The sequence below is a fragment of the Falco naumanni genome, chromosome 15 (assembly GCF_017639655.2).
Source record: "Falco naumanni isolate bFalNau1 chromosome 15, bFalNau1.pat, whole genome shotgun sequence".
Lineage (NCBI taxonomy): Eukaryota > Metazoa > Chordata > Aves > Falconiformes > Falconidae > Falco > Falco naumanni.
This window is the reverse complement of record NC_054068.1, coordinates 13,827,474-13,846,696: the sequence shown is the minus strand read 5'-3', so window position 1 is coordinate 13,846,696 and position 19,223 is coordinate 13,827,474. Positions and strand designations below refer to the sequence as shown.

Here is a 19,223-nt window from a genome sequence, read left to right as displayed (position 1 = left end):
GAAAGGGCTGCCAGCGTGGGATGGCGAGGGTGCTTCTGCACCACAAGGCAAGGCACACCCACAGTCCTGGCAGCAGCAGCTTCCCATGCCCAGTGCCAGAGGTCCAGTGTGCCCTCCTGACATCCACCGTTCTCCCACACACTCTCTGCTTCACCCCATGAGCATAAATCATAAATCATGGTCTGTTCATGGTTTTAAGTTTCAAGTTTTATCACGTCTCCTGCTCACAATATACTCCATCATGCAAAATGGTACACACCAATGTCAAAGAACACTTCAGTGATAAAACACACAGAGTATTTTAGAGTTAAGAAGGGAGATATGAATGGAACCACATATGACATGCTGATCCAAAACAGAAATTAAAACTCTTACCAAGATTTGGATCAGATCTTCTAACCACTTCTGTGATTACAGTTACAGACCACTGTGAAGAGAACAAGCTATTAAAACTGAAATTGGCTTAGCAGGGAAACCCCTAGCATTCCTCTCTCCCACTGTATGTTTCACCACTGCTATTTATCACTGAAAATTAAGAAGGAAAAAGCAAAATACCTTATGCCTTCACAGCACTAAGATCCACAGACAACTGCCAAAGCTTAACACAAACACCAGTATACAACTTAAAGATAACAGGGGTTGCAAACCCCTCTCATAGTGCTGACTATCATGTGTCTTTTTTACTGGGGAGAACACACCCCCTTCTTTCCTCCTCCTAGAACCCAACCAAGAGCAGATATTTAATTACATATTTATACACAGCATTTAAATGTAGCCTCTGCCGTTTACCTGCTTGGTCATTATTGGTTGTTCAAGACTTCAGTTCCAACTCAAAGGCCATGCACAACACTGCATGTATGTGACAAAGGGCTGAAAATCTGAGCAGGTAAGGGCAAGGCACAGCAAACATAAAGGCTCTTATGATGCAAAATCGCAACTTTAGAATCTCCAAGTGTGAGTGGGTTTGTGCTCCTTATGTTCCACGGCTTTTGTAACAATTACAGAGATTTCTGAGCCGGGACGTGACCCTGTGGTGAGACACACGGGGCTGTGAGTCAGGAGCTCTGGGGGACATTCCTCGGCCTCCTGAGTGATTCATATTGAGCCAGAGCCTGGGACTGCTGAAAACAATAGCAAACAACCCACTATTCCTGTTTCAGTGATCAAACGGTGTATGACCATATGTAACTCTCCAAGTTTCAGTTTTACACTCCATGAGGAGGGTACAAACCCTCACAGTTATTAGAATTTATGCTGCACTTCAAGATCCTTAGCATAAAGTGCTGCACACGTGCAAAGCACAGCAACGGCACTGTAAAAAGCACAGACCGTGTATTGCTTCCTTATGCAAAAGGCAGCCGAGCAAGCAGGTCTCAAGGTTGCTTGCAGGAATACTTTCATCACTCTGAGAATCATTTTGCATCCAGGCTCTCAGGAACAACTCAAGAAGTGGGTAACTTCCCCCAGTGGGCTGAGAGAAGCCCCGAGGGCACAACAACCCTCTGAAACGGGTTTGTCTGGCAGCAGTCTCAAGGCATGTGGACTAGGGATATTTTGGAAACCCATGTTCTGAAGTTTGTCTGTACTGACAGAGCTGAGCAGGACTCTGATTTCTGCACCATCAGACTTGGAAGCACCTCATTTTTAAAGCACGCAAATGATGCTGGTAGGGCTTCAGAGACACAAATCAATCACAGCAATTCATACATTTCTAAAATTGGCTGATTAGCTAAATCCACCAGGAGCCAGATCAAACAAACATTCATCCCTCCATGCACACTGCACTCTCACTGAGTATAGGACAGAGGTTATTCATGCTTACAAGTAACCCGTAAAATGAACACATGTTGACTTACTCACTCATTAAAGAACAGGAGTATTCCAAGCTCAGTTCAATAAAATCTCCATAGCTAAAAGCTGTCTCATCCACTGATGAAATGCTCCATGTAGCCAATTAGTTAAAACCACTGTCTATCGTGGTGGGTTCCTAACATCCCAAACTGAATCTCGAGTTTTATTCAAAATAATTCTATCAATTGCCTGTTTTTTTGGTGGGTTTTTTTTTTTTTTTCTGTTGTTTTGGTGTTTTTTCTAGAAAAACATCCATTAAACATACACTGAGCTCAGAATTTAACAGATGTTTTTGTTACTATTATAATCTAATCTTTTCCTGCAGGCTGTTGTAGTAATTTTGCCACTAGAAGATAATAAAAAGCCATTTTCTCCCCTGCAGAGCTTACCTTTGGCTGACTCAGCTGAGCAGCTGCAGTTTCCTTTACTTGCTTTGAAATTATTGCATCCCAGTTGGGCAAGATATTTCTGCTACTGAGAAACAAGTGGTTTTGGAGAAAACACCAGAGGCAATAGATCAGATAAAGTCTCTTTACCTTGCTCCAGTCTCATGAAAAGCTGGCAATTTGGGCTGCAGCTTTTTCAAGCGGTCCCACAAATGTTTCACTTTAACAGCCAGGAAAAAAAGAGCTTCTGACCCTGCCTATGAAATAGCTCCTAAGATTACTGGTTAAACTCTTGAGTTTGTATCTCAGTAAGGGCTTCAAACAAGGATGTGACAGCTTCCAAAACAAACAAAATACCAACAGAAAGTCAGCTCTCAAGTGCAACTGACTTAACACTGACTGCACGCTCAGCCTGTACCTCGAGGCTTCCCTTGCCTCATGCAGCAGTTGCCTGAACACACCTCTACTTCTGACTAGAGAAATTGGAAACAACCTTCACATCTCAGGCTGTTTGGCTAACACAATGCAACATTTGGCCAACTTGTAACGATTATTGCCCAAATGAGCATACTGAGAAACAACAAGAAAAATAAATCAAAGTACTACATTTCAGTGATAAAGACTATGATTAGGATAAGATGAAAGCAAACTCAGACTAGCAGAGGGGGAAAAAACAGTTTAAGAGTAATAATCTAGCGCTGGTTAGATCTGAATTATTCTGGCAGCTAAGACAAACTCTGACATATTTAGTTCAGCACTTTGAATATTTACAGATAGCTTTATGTGAAAAAAAAAGAAATAAACCTAACATTTTGCCAAGGATTAATTTCTAAGCTGGGCAGAACTCCCCAGATGCAGAATGCTGCTCACAAGGCAGCCCGGATGGAGATGGCTGGTGTCCGGGCTCAACCCAAACCAGCTCCCAGTTGCGAGAACTGGTCTGGAAGGGCTCTGCCCCCACTCCTGCCAACAGCTCAGCCCTGTTCTCCCTTAAGGCCAGGAAAGGCCCCACACTGAGGCCCCAGCAATAGCCCTGCTCAGGCCAGCTGCCTGCCCTCTGCAGCGCGCTCTCTTCTCCCGGGTTTTCACAAGCCCGTTGGCAACCCACAGCCTTCCCACAACCCTCCCTGTACCCTGCCAGGGAGCCACCTGAACTCGTCCACCCATCCCACACAAATACGCAGTACGAGGGATAAGGTCTTGTGGAAAGAAATTCTCGTGACGGCCTAAGCACGTCAGCGCTAAGGTTCACCACGAGCTTCCCAGCCCACCTTATTATTACCAAAGAAAACGAAAACCTGGAGAAAAGAAACATTTCTAATACTTTGACAGGTCCATCAGTTCCCATTAAAAATAGAAAAGCTATTACAGGAAGTGAGTAAGCGCCTGAATTATAGATCAGCGCGGGCAGCCGGGGGTTGTGTTACAGCGCCAGGCCAGGCGGCAGCTGGGCCCAGCCGCGCCTCCAGCCCGGGCACCCGCTGAGGGGCGCCTAAGGCCTCCGCCCTCCGGAGGGGCGCTCGGGGCCCGCGGCACAAGCAGCCACACACCGGAGTACCCCCGGGGGGCAAAGCCCCAGCACTGAGGCGGAGAGGCCCGAAGGCCCCGGTCCGCCGCCGCCGCCGCCGCGGAGGGCCGAGGGCGCCGCCAGGCAACCCGGGCAGCGGGGGACAGCGGGGGGCAGCGAGGGCTGCCCGTCCGCCCCTCAGCGGGGAGCCCGTCCTCGGACGCCCCCTAGCGGCACCCCGCCCGCCGCCGCCTGCCCCGCTCCGCCATTGGCCGCCGCCCAGCCAGAGCCCCGCGGCGCGCAGAGCCGAGCTGCGCCCATTGGCCGGCGGGCGCGGGGTGGGCGTGGCCACAGCCCGGCCCGGTGGCGGAGCGGAGCCGCCCGGCGCGGGGCGGGAGGGGAGCGCTCGCCAGAGGCGGCCGGGGTCCTGCCGCGGAGGTACGGGGCCGCGGGTTCGGCGGGGCGGGCGAGCCTTCTGCGGCAAGGAAGAGTTCCGGAAGGGTCGGGGGGTTCCGCCGCCGGGCCGGTGCAGCGGGAGGGGAGCCGTCTCCGCCTGCCGTGGGACGGGGGGGGGCCGTGCTCGCCGCCGGGAGGGCCCGGCCGTGCGGGACCTACGCCCGCCTGGGGGTGCCCCGCCACGCGTGGGGTGTCCCGCTCCGGGGGCGGCCGAGCAGCGCTTACCCGGCTGCTGCGCCGGCCGGCGGGACGGGGGAAGCGGGGGTTTGGGGGAGCCCCGTTACTGACCGACCCTGACCGCGCACCGAAGCCGGTCCGGCGGCAGGAGGACCCCCCCGGGCCGTACAGCTCTGAAAGGCACGTGAGGGGACCGGGAACCCGCCTCCTCCCGCCGTGCCCGGCCGTCCCGCCGGTGCAGTTTGTCACGGCCCGAGCACGGGCTGCGGGGCCAGCCCCGCCGGTGCGGCTGCCGCGGCGGGGGCTGCCGGGGGGCCCGGCCCTGCCCGCGGCCCCGTGCGAGGACGGAGAGCAGCGCCGAAGCAGCGGGGAGGCTCCTCCCGGAGTTTCGGGTTTTCCTTCGTTCCCTGCAAAGCCGCTGGGATGCCTGCGCCCGGGGGCACGTGCAAGAGCGGTGGCCCGGGCTTGGTAGCATCAGCCCGTGCTCGCCATCGCCGCCGCTCAGCGGGCCCCTTGCTCTGGCCGTACGTGCCAGAAGCCCAGGGCAACCAGAGCGACAGTGGCAAGAAGCTCAGTAGCTTGGTTAGCCCGTATCCCGCCAGGACTGGTGGCATTTCTCAATCAAAGGCCCGATGTGACAGTCTGTCCCAAAAAGTCCTTGTGCCGAGCCGGGTTCCTCGTGAGCGCAGCTGGAAGCGGGTGCCAGAGCCTGCCCCCCTTGCTGTGGTGGCCCAGCAGTTACAACACGGCTGGGAAAGAGGGACAGGCAAGCCGAAATCCCCTCCGGCAGCAAAAAGAGAGGAACTGCGTTGTTCCAAATGCCTGCTCTGGCAAAAAGGTGGCTGCATCCTGCTTACCGTGCTTGGTGAGGAAGAGCTTACGCCAGCCCTAACTCCAGGAGAGGCTTCTCAAGCTGAGCAAAGCAGAAGGAGGGAGTAAGGGAGAGCTAGAGAGGGACGAGGCTCAGGGCATTTTCTGCTGGTGGCCCTCAGCAGTCAGATCTCAGTGTGCCAGTACTCGAGGACCATCCCTTGCATCTGCTATGCATTAGGTATGCAATGGATACCGAGACCGTCAATTCTGTTTGACAGCAAGAATGGAAGAATCGGGTAGAACAGCTCACTGCATTGCTATGCCTAAGCCTTAGGTACACACAGACCTGAAAAACATACCCCAGACTCGCTGACCCAGGAGCTTAAGTTGAAATGCTCTGCTGGCATGCATCAACATGGCTGTTTATAATCACAAGTGAACAAGTGCTCATTGTTAAAAGACGTGGCTTGCTTACTGCTGGAGTGGAGTGCCAAACAGCATATTTTTCCCTGTGAATATCAGTTATATTCGCTGAGTTATAGATTCACTGCATAGTATTGATCACATGCAGAACCAACAGATCTAGATGAAAAAAACAACCCCAAACTCTGCCATGCCAAAAACTCCTGTGGAAAGTAGCACGCCCATAAAGGACATCCATCCTTCCCACCCTCGTTTCAGCTGTGCAAGCTTCTGCTGCACGTGGCGCACGTGCATGTGTATCACTTGGTAATAGGCCCCGTGACCCTGCTGACCTGGCAGAACAAACACGAACAAAATATTTACTGTAATGAATAAAATAGATTACAATTTATATCCTCATTTTTATCTCTCGACACTGTTGTGCCAAAGGGAGAGACTCTCACCTCCCAGCAGGTATCTGTCTTTACCACATTCACATAATACTTCCATCTGAAAGCCAAACAGAGTATTATTTGCAGTGAGTCACGATATTAATGTGAAATTGGCTTGTATGTGGGCACTGCAGCTGAGCACTAAGACTTGGGGCAGGATTGATCCTGTGCGTGGTGGGATGAGGTGAGTCACCCTCGGCAGGTGGCTGTTAAAGGGATCGTGTAGAGTTAGTTGTCCAAGTCCAAGGGTAGGTGATGTGAATCACACCCCTCCTATTTTTTTTACTGCTTGGTATATGTATGTGCAGCTCTCCAATCATTTGTGCCTGAGGGGAGAGAGGTGGAAGAAAACTGCTCGCTTTTGCTTCTCTGGGAAGACTCCTTTGGGAAATACCCTGGACTAGAGCAGCAGCTGATACTTTTAGTCTTAGCAGGGAAGATTTTTCCCAGAACAGTTAGCTTTTGGTTAATTTGTGACATTTTAGCTAGGTAGCAAACCAGAGGGTGGAGGAATAAGGACATGCCGTGCAGGTGGAAGTGTGATGCGTCGTGACAGCTCACTTTCATTTCTTTCACATTGCGGGGTTGTATCCAGCCCCTGTGCAGCCCCTTCTCCCTTTGCTCCACACGGCAGGTCCAAGAGCTTTCTGGCCTATGCAGGGGCCCGAACCAGTGCAACAGCTAAAGCTTTCATGGCAGCAGGGCTTGCACTCCTCGCTGCAAATGAGCTTATGTTTCCTGGCTCTTTGCAGGCATGGTCTCATATCTGACGGAACGTTTTCATTTCCACTGGGAGCCAGTACACAGAGAACCCTAGAAATAGAGTCATGTCAAGTACCGTACATGCTTGAGAGGTTGGACCGTGCTTCTAAAATACATAAAACTAAAAGAAGCAGGCTAAAAGCTGGAGCTCCATAACCCAGAAACAGGAAACTAGTGGGAGCAGGATTAACTGCTTTGGTTTATCCCATTTGGTGTTGCTGGTGCCAAAAATTCTTGACAGTATTTTGTTGCATTCATAGTCTTTCCACACCAAACTTCCCAAGCTGTAATTTCAGGGATTTTTTTTTTCCCCTTTATTTTGTGTGCCCATCTTGCTCTTTCACTCAAAAGCTCTGCATCCAAGCATTTGTTTGTAGAAAACCCTGAGAGACCACATCCCAGGATAGGTGAGACTCTGGGTATTCATAGTCAGGGAGTGTGGTGTTCAGTTGTGGACCCTAGTTTGCCCTGCCTGTTTGTTCTTCAGCCTAATTTGTGTATTTAAGAGGGACAGAGAAAAAAAACCTGTGCTGCACTGTTGTAATTGAGAATAGATTTGAATGAATGTCCTGCAGCAGAGCAGTTCCCTTCCATGCACGGGTCCACCCGGGCTGACAGATCAAGGAGGGGAATGGAGCCTTTCTCCTTTCCTGATGGCCAGTGGTAAATCCCTTTGCACGGCTTCTGCATGCCTGTATCAAAATGGTAGGTTGATTGGGGCGTTAATTATTTCAGCTGCTGGTGCTGCTGTCAGGCCCCTGGATTCCCCCCGCCCGGAGCGTGGCAGTTAATTGTAACTTGCCCTTCACGCTGGAGAACACACATGTGCATGGATACGCTTAACATTGTCCCATTTCATTAAATCCATGCTGGTGCTTTGAGGCCCTGAAGATAGACATCCTTCCAGAAGGAAGCTGGAGGTCTTGGGACCCTCCCTCTAGCTCAAGGGGGACCCTGAAGAAGCCAGCTTTTCAGGAGCACTGGCCACTCGATGCTTCTCTGTGAAAGCTACTTCTGCAGGGTAGGTCGCTTCATTGAGGTCTCCTGGGGCTAAACCTGCACCTTAGCTTTGTGCCTCTGTACCCTGCCGGCTGTAGAACAGAAAATTCTGGGACCTCAGAGGAACTGACCGGTACATCTGCCAGATAGCCCAGGCAAGAGGTAAACGGCAGGCAGCAGCCTTGAACTTCAGCTCTGTGGTTTCCCTTCTGGCATACCGAAGGGGTGATTTGGGGTGAAGGGCAAGGGAAGACTGTAAATCGTCATTGTCCCAAACACACAGGAGCAGACGTGTTGCCCTTCTCCTCTTCCCTTTCCCTTCCAGCCTCCATGGCTACAGGCACACTCTGGACAAGGAGGACCGGGGAGATGGTGGGGAGCGGCTCTGCCTTAGTGATTCAATGAACCACTAACAGCAACCAGGGCGACACACATCCCTGTGATCTTGGAGCCGCCTCGTGATGGCTGAGCTACCTTGGTGCTGGAGGAGGAAATGACTCACGTTCCCGTGGCCGGACGGCCTCGGGGCAGCACCCTCCGGCACCGGAGGGGCTAGGTGCAGCGAAAAATTGAGCTTGCAGCACAGAGTGCTTCCCGTACGGCAAACCACCAACAGCAAACATTCGCTTTTGCTTCGGTTACCCTTACCTAGGTTTTTCTGTTAAACCTAAGGCAACAGACTATCGAAACCCCAGATTGTGTGAGGGAGGAGGACATGGAGGGGTGGGGAGTGATGAGCCTGCTGCCCTCTGCCTCCCTTTCAGCAGAGATTAGACTGTTTTCAGAATGATGTGTCTTCTAACTGGAAGCGCTGGCAGCCCCAGCATAACTGGGGTAATGGAGGAGGGGCTTGGCTTTTGTGGGTTTACTCACATAGCGAGTGCTTCTATCTTTTCTTCCCCCCTCTTTTTTGTTACACAGGGAGGATGAGCGGGAACAAGTGCTATTGCTTCGTTTTGTTCCTGCCTCGGCTCTGGTCGAAAATGACGTTGCGGGGTGCATGTGTCTGTAATCCTCAAGAAAGCAGGTGTGCAGTCAGAAACAGGAGGCTTGCTCCCAAGACCACAGGTCTCCTCCCTGAGCCTGCATCCAGCCCAGCATCAGTTAGCTCCCAGCACCAAGGGGGATAGACAACAGGCGTCCTGGTACCCTTCAGCTGTCACAGTGGTAACTGCTGAGCACGTACTTACACCTGCATAAAAGCAGGTTCAGACTAACCAGCTTCCTTTGCTGTGGGCACACAGTCATCCTGGTAAAGAGCACATCTGTAATGGAAGAGCTGTCTCTGCCTTCAGGGGCTTCCACTGCTGCAAACTGAACTATCTGAGTATAGACCAGGCTGTTGCAAAGTTGAGTCAGAAATTCTGAAAATCTAATTTAGAAAGGTAACAGACTAAAGTGAGGAGTTGTAAGGAGATTACTTGGAACCTCAGGTTGCGTTAGGAATATTTCACCTCTGCATATGTTTGCTACTCAGCCTCACCCTGGGGCAAACGTTTGCAGCTTCACCACTTCCCTCTTTATTTTCCTCTCTTCAGAGCAAGCTGGAGATGGTGGACCATCTTGCAAACACTGAGATCAACAGCCAGCGCATTGCTGCTGTGGAAAACTGCTTTGGGGCTTCTGGACAGCCCTTAGCCGTGCCAGGAAGGGTCCTTCTAGGAGAAGGGATTTTAACCAAAGAATGCCGCAAGAAACCGAAGCCTCGCATATTCTTCCTTTTCAACGACATCCTCGTCTACGGCAGCATCGTCATCAACAAAAGGAAGTACAATTCCCAGCACATTATTCCCCTTGAAGATGTCACTTTGGAGACGCTGCCAGACACCTTGCAGATGAAGAACCGTTGGATGATTAAAACCTCCAAGAAGTCCTTCGTGGTTTCCGCAGCCTCCCTCACAGAGAGGAAGGAGTGGATCAGCCACCTGGAGGAGTGCATCAGGCACCTGCTGACAAAGACGGGCCGGCAGCCGTCCACGGAGCATGCGGCCCCCTGGATCCCAGACAAGGCGACGGACATCTGCATGCGCTGCACGCAGACCAAGTTCTCCACGCTCACCCGACGGCACCACTGCCGCAAGTGTGGCTTTGTCGTCTGCGCAGACTGCTCCAGGCAGAGGTTCCTGATGCCCCGGCTGTCCCCCAAGCCCCTGCGGGTCTGCAACCTGTGCTACAGGCAGCTGCTGGCAGAAAAGAAGAAGGAGGCAGAGGCAGATCACAAGCAGCCGGAGCCGATCTGCTCTACCATCCCAGGCTATGAACCCTCCAGCGGTGATGACAGTGACAAGTCTGATGATGACAAAGCTGACCAGTGGCCAGCAGACACAGATTTTTATACCTCAGAAGTATCCTGGTCATCTTTCCATAGCTGACCTCCTTGGGAGTCAGTGGCATTGAGACACTGGGAACCCAGCCTCTGGCCTGCAGTGCTTGTCTGTCTGGATGTGCCTAGGAAGGTGGATCTTGGCCCCTGTGTGTGGTGTCTGAATGGGGAGCAGGGATGGGGTTGCCCCTCTAAAAACACGTATCACACAACACGAGTGCAGAAAGCAATAGCACAGTGACAAGCACGGACTGGGGCGGAGACCTGCGGGTCGGCCTTGGCCAAATGAGCTCACCCTTCAGTGCCTTAAGTCTTCCTGGCTGCAAGAACAGAACAATAATAACTTCTTTTCTCAAATACTTTGAGATCGGCTCTTGGGAGAAAAAAGGAGCAAGAAATCCTGGAGTTAAGCACGCTTGCCTGCTAGCAGGGTGTTCCTGATATGGCAAGGAGCACTCTGGATGCTGTTTCCCATAAGCATAGCACATACGTCAGAGATTGTCATTGCAAGCGTGCCAGCCTGAGGGGACAGCCACTCACCCCTGCATGGTAAGGTCAACAGGCTTCTGTGTCCACACCTGCATCTCTCAACTTTGGAAACACTACGGGAATCGTGCTCTGAATGCAGGGAGCTTGTACGAGGCTTGGTGTGAGCAGCCTTAGCAAAGCACTGGAGCATCCAGCTCTCGCATGGAAAGGGGCTGTTGGGGTGGTACAGGGCCAGGAGGGAGGAGAAGGGAAAGGGACAGGTGAAATTACGCAGAGGGGTGAGATAAGGAGGGAGAGACTTCTCACAGTTGACTCAACTAAGTGCAGAGCCCCAGATCTCAAAAACAGGCAGTTCCACCAGATTACCAGCAACTTGACGAACTCAGGCTTATTAGGTAAAAAGACAGCCCAGGGAAGACTTGTTAAAAGTCTTGAAATCCAGGAAAACACCCCAAATAAAGATCCTATGAAGTACAGCACTTCCACTTCTTCCCTCCCGAGCAGGAGCCCGAGGCATTGAATGCTCTCTTGCGGGCTCATCTCAGGTCTATCAGTCTCGCAAATCCAAAGTTAAGGTCCTTTATGTACTTCCAAGGTTGGAGCCCAGGACTTTCCAGTTAACTTGAGATCAACTTTAAAGTTCAAATTAAGTTAGAAATAAACCATGTTTATTCAAGTATTCTATTGTCATATAGCGTGGGAGTAAATATACTGAAAATGAGACAACAGCAATTGTTTTGCGGCAGACATTTCTACAGACTCCATTATTAATTTTAGTATATTTTTATATTGTATATTTTATGCTCTGGAAAAGGAACATGGCTGGGAGTACACTGCCGATGTTATAAACTCTTTCCTTACCTGTTCCGAACAGTGCATTGCCTGCCAGATAGCCGAACTTTGTTTTTTTTTAAATTTCAAAGTAATCATTCTTACTGTCTTTTGTAAACTGCCACTGTTCCAATGAATTTGTATCACTTGACTGTGTGAATAAAGATATGGCCAACAGGAAGAAGCCAGGAAAATAGGACAATAAAGCGTGTTGTTATTTAACAAGAGCTGGGATTCAGGCCCGGCCGGCCAGCGTGAGTTCTGACTCCTCAGCCGTGGGGTGAACGGTCTGAGTTTCTGTTTACTCCTTGAAGGTAAGCGGGGGTGAAAAATAATTGCCAGATCTGATGCTTCCTTTCTATTTATACCATGTTGTCATCTGACCAAGTTTTCCCAAGTCTTTTGCAATCCCTTGCAGTAGTCTGTATTAATTGAAATGGTATTTTTCCGGTGGGGACACAACTTGGAGTGGGTCAACAAACCCTATGACCTAAGCAGATGTTGTTGGGTTTTAAAGCAGTAAGTACACCAGGTTCTGTTTTTTCCATCCCTCCCCAAGCTTAGTTCATAACTCTGCACAGCAGTGATTGTTTTTACAATGCCTCCCACCCACCAGAAGGGTGTACATGCTATGCAAGCAGAAAATGACCTTAAAAATAAACAACTGTTGGAGTGGTTCACAAGCCAAAAATAGCCCAGCCACTGAATCCACATCCATAGCTGACGTTCCAGTTCCCTGCTCCTGAGGCAGAACTCCCAGTTTCTTCCTAGTAACTGGCTCCAGAAACTTACTTCAGTTTTGAACCTACTCCTCAGTTCTCTTAGACTTCATCTTTTCTTTATCTTATCTGTCCAAAGTTCTTACTATTATCAGCCCCAAAAGAACTATGAACTGTTTTTATCCACTAATGAAGGACAGGCACGTCTCTAACAAATGCTGTCTTGTTGAGCAAGAGCTTTTCTTCTTCACAGCAGGAAAAAAAAAAAAAACCACCTACAAAAAAACAAACAGGCAAGCTCCACCAAAAACAACCCATCCCCTTTTTGCTGTGCATGCTGTAGTTGATGGTCTTTTGGGAAACACGCGCACTTTCCAGCAGCTGGTGTGTCCCTATTCCTTGCAGGAGGTGGGGATGGAGAAGAGTCAAGGGTGGAAAAGCTGCAACACTGAGTAACTGAATAAGGGCCCCTCACATCACAAACACACACTGCTGTTCTGAAGTGTGGTGGTGTGGAGCTGAAGAGGTGCACGTGAGCACTTGTGCTTCCAGAGGCTTCTCACATGCACGCTGCCCTGCGTGTGCTCCCGAGCCCCCTCCCCGTGCGTCCCCCCCCCGCAGCCTGTGGTGCTCCCTGCTCTGCAGCCGTGCAGGCAGCGCTGGGGGGGGACACCCGCCAAGGCTGGGGCTGCCACGGCTTCCAGCAGCACTGGGGGGGGGACACCCGCCAAGGCTGGGGCTGCCACGGCTTCCAGCAGCGCTGGGGGGGACACCCGCCAAGGCTGGGGCTGCCACGGCTTCCAGCAGCGCTGGGGGGGGACACCCGCCAAGGCTGGGGCTGCCATGGCTTCCAGCAGCGCTGGGGGGGGGGACACCCGCCAAGGCTGGGGCTGCCACGGCTTCCAGCAGCGCTGGGGGGGGGGACACCCGCCAAGGCTGGGGCTGCCACGGCTTCCAGCAGCGCTGGGGGGGACACCCGCCAAGGCTGGGGCTGCCACGGCTTCCAGCAGCACTGGGGGGGACACCCGCCAAGGCTGGGGCTGCCACGGCTTCCAGCAGCGCTGGGGGGGGACACCCGCCAAGGCTGGGGCTGCCACGGCTTCCAGAAGACGTTTCACATGGAAGCCCCACGTAACCTAGTGACTCTTTTAACTGTTAATGCATATAGTAAATGGAGCCTGCCCAGGAAAACGTGAGGAAATTGAAACAAAGCCTCTCCCCCCCTTCCTGCAGTTTTGTTAGCCAAGCTGGGGAGCTCGGGCTGGGAGGAGAGCCTGGGGCTGCTGGCTGCTGTCCTGCTCAACACATGGGTTATACATCATGGGCTGTGCCGTTACAGTCCAGCCTGGAGTTTTCTCGCCTGATTCTATCTATCTGCAGTGCATTAATGGGGCATTTCCTCATGCTTTGAGGGGGGGGGGGGGGGGGGGGGGGGAGTGGGTGGGTTTTTTTGAGCTAAATAAATGCCTTACCTGGGATTCATTAAAGTTCTCAAACCCATGCAACTAGTTGGAAGAGCAGCAGCTTGAATGCTCCCTTTGGAAAACCATCTGGAGGCTGGGGATGTTGTGGGGTCACATCCTCCTCTTGAAAGGCTCCCAAAGACGGTATGTGGGGATCCGTTGCCAGATGGGGTTCCCTGCTCGGCCCCAGCCTGCAGGGCACAGCTCCGAGCAGCTGTCCCCACCGCACGCCAGCCACGGCACTGCCTGACCCCGGGGTGCGCTGGTTCAGGGAATCCGGCTGGCTGGAAAATGCTCCGTCTGCTCCCTCGGGCAGAAACTGGAGCCCAGGCACTTCTAGAAAAAAGCAAGAGATTTTAGCCCTCAGCAAAATGGTTCCTTTTCTGCTGGGCACGCAAGAGCCAGGGGACAGTCCCTGTAGCTCTCAGGAGTCAGAACACTAGTGTGCTGAACGCAGAAAGCAAAACCTGAATGTTAGCATCAGACCTGCGGAAACTGGTGGGGATTCTCCAGCAAAGAGGCAGGAAAGCACTCACGGCCATGCAGCGAGGCAATCCTCTCCTGCTCCCCAAAGTCCGTAGGAAGGTGGGGAAGAGGATGGCGCTGCTGGAGCAGCCAGTCACAAAAGCTGAAGGAGAGGTAACGGGGAGATTTGCTATGTGAATGAACTGAAAAGAAAGGATCAAAGATGTTCAATGAGACCTGTGTGCCCCGCTGTCCCGAGGCATACCACCAGCTCCAGAACAGCTGACTCAGCAGTTCACAAGCCATTGGAGGCAGCAGGGTGAAGCCAGCCAGCTTCTCAGGCAGAAAGTTGCTCCCAGTTACTCAAACACTGAGTTCCTATCCAAGCAGCTCTGGCTCTGTCACAGCCCACGGCCTCTCCTGACTCACTACCGCTGCAGCGCAGTTCCTCGTATTCCTCAGCCTGGGATTTTTGGTTAGCAGGAGGAATCGAGGAGCACAGATAGTCCCAACTACTGCTGAGCTCTAAAATGATGCATCTCCAATGAAAAATACAGGCTTCTGTTTCTGACTCTTTCTGCTCTAGGCCATGGATCTTTAAGAAACGTGTCGGCAGGAAGATGTTAAGCTACTGTCACTTCCATGGTGGACACAGTATGGTAAAACATCTCCAAGAAACCCTTGGCCAAGAGCCGAGCACTGGAGATGTTCTCCAGAGCGCCAGGGGAGGAGCACTGCACTCCAGGGAAGCACAGGCTGTACACCACGTTGTAAAGCACCGGACCAGGGTGGGTGCCAGGTCTGTTTTATATTGCACCTCACAGCCAGGAGAAGCCCCAGTGCCACACGCGTGTGGGAAGGAGCCTCTCCTGGCCACGCATTTGTTGATAAAACCTCCCACCAGGCGCAGCAGCCGGTGCTGCAGTCCCAAGAGGGCGGCTGCCAGACGGGCAGGGAGGCGGTGTGAGTGCTGACAGAGGCTGAGCGACTCCCTCTGAACTTGGCATTTGGCTTCATTTCCAGTAAGGCCCAGAAATGCGAATAAACCGTAAGCAGGTTTTCCGTAAACCTCTTATAGAGAGGTTCATGGCCCAGAGCGAGTTACACAACCTCTCCAGTCTGCTGTTGTGGGAAGGGCAGAGAAAGAAGAGGGGGGGGAGGTATGGGGGTTTGCTTTAGCAAAGCACTCTTGTGCAGTGCCCTCTCATGCGCGATGGGACCACCCTGGGGCACAGCATCCACTGTCGGCAGCGATGCCGCTGCCTGCGATGCCCCATGCAGCGAGGGAACGCTGCGCCCCTGCTTGAGCTTTGTCTAGCCTCTCCTTTTTTGTCTTAAACACAATGTGTTTTGCTGAGAACCTTAGAAAAAAATGGATTTGAGAAGGGAAAAGCATGAACTCAAGGCCAGACAGGGCCTCTTTTCCTCTAGCAGAGAGCAACAAGTAAAAAAAAATGTTACACATGGTTTTCATCGAGTTACACATCAGGTAAAACCAGACCTGTGGTGGTTTCACATATAAAGCATCTTCCACAGACACCAGAGGCAAAAGTAAGTGTGACACTGAGACTTATTCACATATTTTTTTCCCCCTCCTGCCGAAGCCCGCAGGAGGAGCCGTGTTCCCTAACACACCCCCCACCCCCATGTAGCCATTCTCCTGGGACAGCCTCGGAGCATGGCCCTGCTGCCCGGAGGGTGGCCATGGGTGCTGGGGGAGGCTCCAGGCAGCCTGTCGTGGCACACTGGCTCCGCACACTGCCAGAGCTGCAGGATGAGCCCCGTCCCCAGCAGAGTGGCACACACGGGCTGCCCCTCACGCTCCTCAGATGGCTTGAAGGGCCCAGACGCCGCGGTGCGAGCCGGCAAACAACCCACAAACCAGAGCCACCAGCGCCCAGGCCACGGCTAGGTAGACCTGGTTTCTGTCAGAGTCTCTGACTTGGTGTTTGCTCAGCAGCAAGTTTCAGGCAAACCAGCCCAAGTCTCTCGCTCCTTCCAAAAAATGGCCTTGTTTACTGACTAAACACTTGTTTCTGAGCAGCCTCTAAGCCAGGCAGCCCAGCAAAGCTGCGCTGTGCGCGGCGCACCGAGGCCAGAGGTCCATTGCACGTCCCTGGCAGCCCAGCCCTGCTCCGCAGCGGTACCGGTACCGGAGCAGCTGCCATGGCCGGGCGGCAGAAGCGGGGGAGCTGTCTGAGCATCCTCTCCACAGCGGGAGGGACCCCCACACCACTTGCAGCGGTGTCTCCTCCACGAGGAGAGGCTGTTTTTCACTGACTTGGCAGGATCCAGCTGCTCTCCCTCACACCCTCCCCACACAGCTGACTTTACTGAATAGCCCTGGGGGAGCAGAGGGAGGAGTGATGCTGTGTTACCCCTGCAAGCGCCTTTGCAGCAGAACCCTCTGCTGCAGTTCCTGCAGGGGGGATGCCTTACCCCCAAACCTCAACAGAGACAGGCTGGTGTCAGCCACACCTGTCCCATACCCAGGGGAGGACTTGTCCCACTGGGTATCCAGCTGCAGAAGCATTTGTTCATTCTACTGGTACCACATTCAAGGCAGAGACACCCGCAGGCCAGCAGGCTGAGCAACCCCTGTATCTGTGCTGGGTCCCAACAGGCGCTTGGGACGTCACACGCTGCAGCCATCTGTTTGCAAGGAAACAGCCTTATCGACAAGAGGCTCTACAAAATCCACTGGTAAAGCTACGCTGTTAATCCAGGGAGGACAACAAATGGAGACTGTCACACTTCACTGTTTCAAGACTTCAGCAGTAGCATTGCTGTTCCTGTAATACAGCAGCTAGAGGCGTTACCTTCGTAAAAACAGGGTCTGTAATGCAGCTGGTGTAGCCCCCGAGCAAGGGCAGCCCCACACAGCAGACCCCTGGAGCCCCAAAGCAGCCCTTTCTGGAGCAGCAGCGCTGCAAGCACCCTGGCAGGCACCAAGCAAGCATCCCTCCTGCCAGCTGACATTCCCTCTCTCTCCTCAGGGACATACAACAGCCAAAGCCCAGCATATGGCTGCAGCACAGAAAGGATTCTGAAGGATATATTTCTTGGTTTAGACCTTACAAGTCAGACACAGACTGGTAAAAACCGGGTTACTCCTCCACACAGCCTCCCATTTCAGCACCCTCACCACTCTGGAGAACCATCTGAGCAATCCATGAAGCATGGGGGAGCCCCCAGGGTCACAACTCCTCTTCCCCGTGCGAGATGGGGGAAGGATCCCACGCTGGAAGCAGGCAGAGGAGCTGGTCATTACCCAAGCACAAGCAATGCATCTCCCCAGACACAAGTTTTCACAGGCAGCTCCAGAGCCAGCCCTGGTGTTAACAGCTGTCTGAAGCACAGCAGGCTGATGACCTCCAGTACAGCTCTGCCTTCCACCCAGCAGCACTTGAACTTTCTCCTCCCTGCCCATCCTCCCTCCCCTGGATTTGTCCGTCGTGTTTATTTTTCCAGCCTGAAAATTTTCCAGGGTTTTCCTGGAGCTGGCTCACCCAGCTATGCCAGTGGGACACCTGCTGTGACGGGGGCACATGGCAGCTGCCCACGCAGGGCACGGCAGGCAGGGCATCCCCCCGCTGAACCAGCCCTGCACAACAGGCACCTCTGCCAGCTGGGGGTCTGCTGGCTGCAGGGTCAGGGAGAACAGCAAAACAGGGGAAGAGAAGGAGGTTTTTTTTTTAATATAAACTTTAAATTAGTTCTGTGAGAACACTTAAACATTCAAAAAGGAAACATGAGGAACTTTTCAATCAGCATATGACCCTTGTAATCAATCTCTGTAAAACAACTTTTTCTTCTGCAAAGCAAAGCAATAGCATGACCATATCTTAATACAACTTCCACTGTATGTGGGTGTGAATAAAGGAACTTCACTTCTTTAAAAGTACTGTCTGGTGATTTGGATTCTGGTGGCATGGAGACATTTTCTTCTTGTTGCAAGCAATAAAGACATCTGGTTTAATTTTTAAGCTGATACTGCAATTTTAAGAACATGAAATAACTGACTGCAGCTGATGGACTGAGAGGTGAAGGTTTCCTACTTCTGTTTAATCACTTGTTTGTACGCAGGGAAGCATTCAGGGAGGCAGGCTCCACTCCTGAGCAGGATAAGAGGCACAAAGGCAAACAGGCAGGTCTTCCCCTGTCACAGGAAAGCCCTTCTGTACAACACAAAGCGTGCTGCACTGTTTCCAGAACGTGATTGCTTTGGCAGCACATGCGTCATATTTCAGTCGCGGTAGCACATATGTTGGCACAATACTGCAGAAATTGTGCGCTGCATGTGTTTGGGATAACATATGAAAGCAGTGTTAATACACCAGAGCCAGAGTTCACCTACCCCAAAATGATGAGGGATGCCATGCCAGAGGCACCTACAGAGCCATACTTTGCTGCTTTCGTCGTTTGGCAGCCCATGGTGGGAAACTTCTCAATGATTGTGGACCGGTGCATTTAGTAGTCCTTGCTGCCACCAATCTGCCTAATCACTTTCCGAACACACTTGTGTTTTGGCACCTAGAGCATCCTGTGCCAATTAGCGCTGCATTCCGACACACTGTGGGAACAAGCTCTTCCCCTCACCCCCGCCAGCCCAGCGGGTGCACCCTGCCTTCCATGCCACGGTATCATTCCTCCCGTTCACCTCTGTGCTGTTCACCGCCATGACCAAAGCTCTCCCCATTAGCATCCTTTCCAGGTTGAACAGTTTTAAACCAGCCCATCTCTCTTTACACAGATGTCCTCCCATACAGCGTTACCCTTCTCTGTATCCTTCGTAGCCCTGCAATGCCCTTTTTGACTCCAAAAGGACTAATCAGAGTGGACTGAGCAGCCTGCACAGGCTGTTCAAGATGTGGCCGCTACCTGGATTTATCCAGTGACGTAAAAACATTTATTACCACCTTCTTGATTTCCTTCCCCATCAGTCCTAACCTTCACATTGCCTTCTGACCTGCTGCTGAGCACTGAGCCTGTATTGTTAGAAATCTGTCCACAGTGACCTCAAGCTCTTTCCTGAGAGAAAATAGGTCACTTGGAGCCCAGCACTGTGACTACATAATCAGGGTTATCTTTCTTCTGGTGGCATTTACCAATATAAACCAGTACCTAC

The 19,223-nt window shown here is 52.2% G+C and overlaps 1 protein-coding gene and 1 long non-coding RNA gene across 2 annotated transcripts; one reads left to right on the top strand and one right to left on the bottom strand.

Moving 5' to 3' along the window:
• The first annotated feature begins 4,115 nt into the window (after positions 1–4,115).
• Positions 4,116–11,644, top strand: PLEKHF1 (pleckstrin homology and FYVE domain containing 1). The gene is made up of 2 exons (XM_040615475.1): positions 4,116–4,182; positions 9,344–11,644. The coding sequence occupies exon 2, from the start codon at positions 9,356–9,358 to the stop codon at positions 10,175–10,177; it is 822 nt and encodes a 273-aa protein (XP_040471409.1). The 5' UTR covers positions 4,116–4,182; positions 9,344–9,355; the 3' UTR covers positions 10,178–11,644.
• Positions 4,418–17,508, bottom strand: LOC121097984. Its single transcript, XR_005831139.1, has 3 exons — positions 14,117–17,508; positions 13,640–13,966; positions 4,418–6,857 (listed from the first exon to the last, which is right to left on the bottom strand). It is a non-coding gene; the product is annotated as an uncharacterized LOC121097984 (long non-coding RNA).
• Positions 17,509–19,223: the final 1,715 nt, after the last annotated feature.

What these genes read in the sequence shown, in the direction of transcription:
- PLEKHF1 (XM_040615475.1), top strand. Translation starts at nt 9,356, where the DNA reads ATGGTGGACCATCTTGCAAACACTGAGATCAACAGCCAGCGCATTGCT.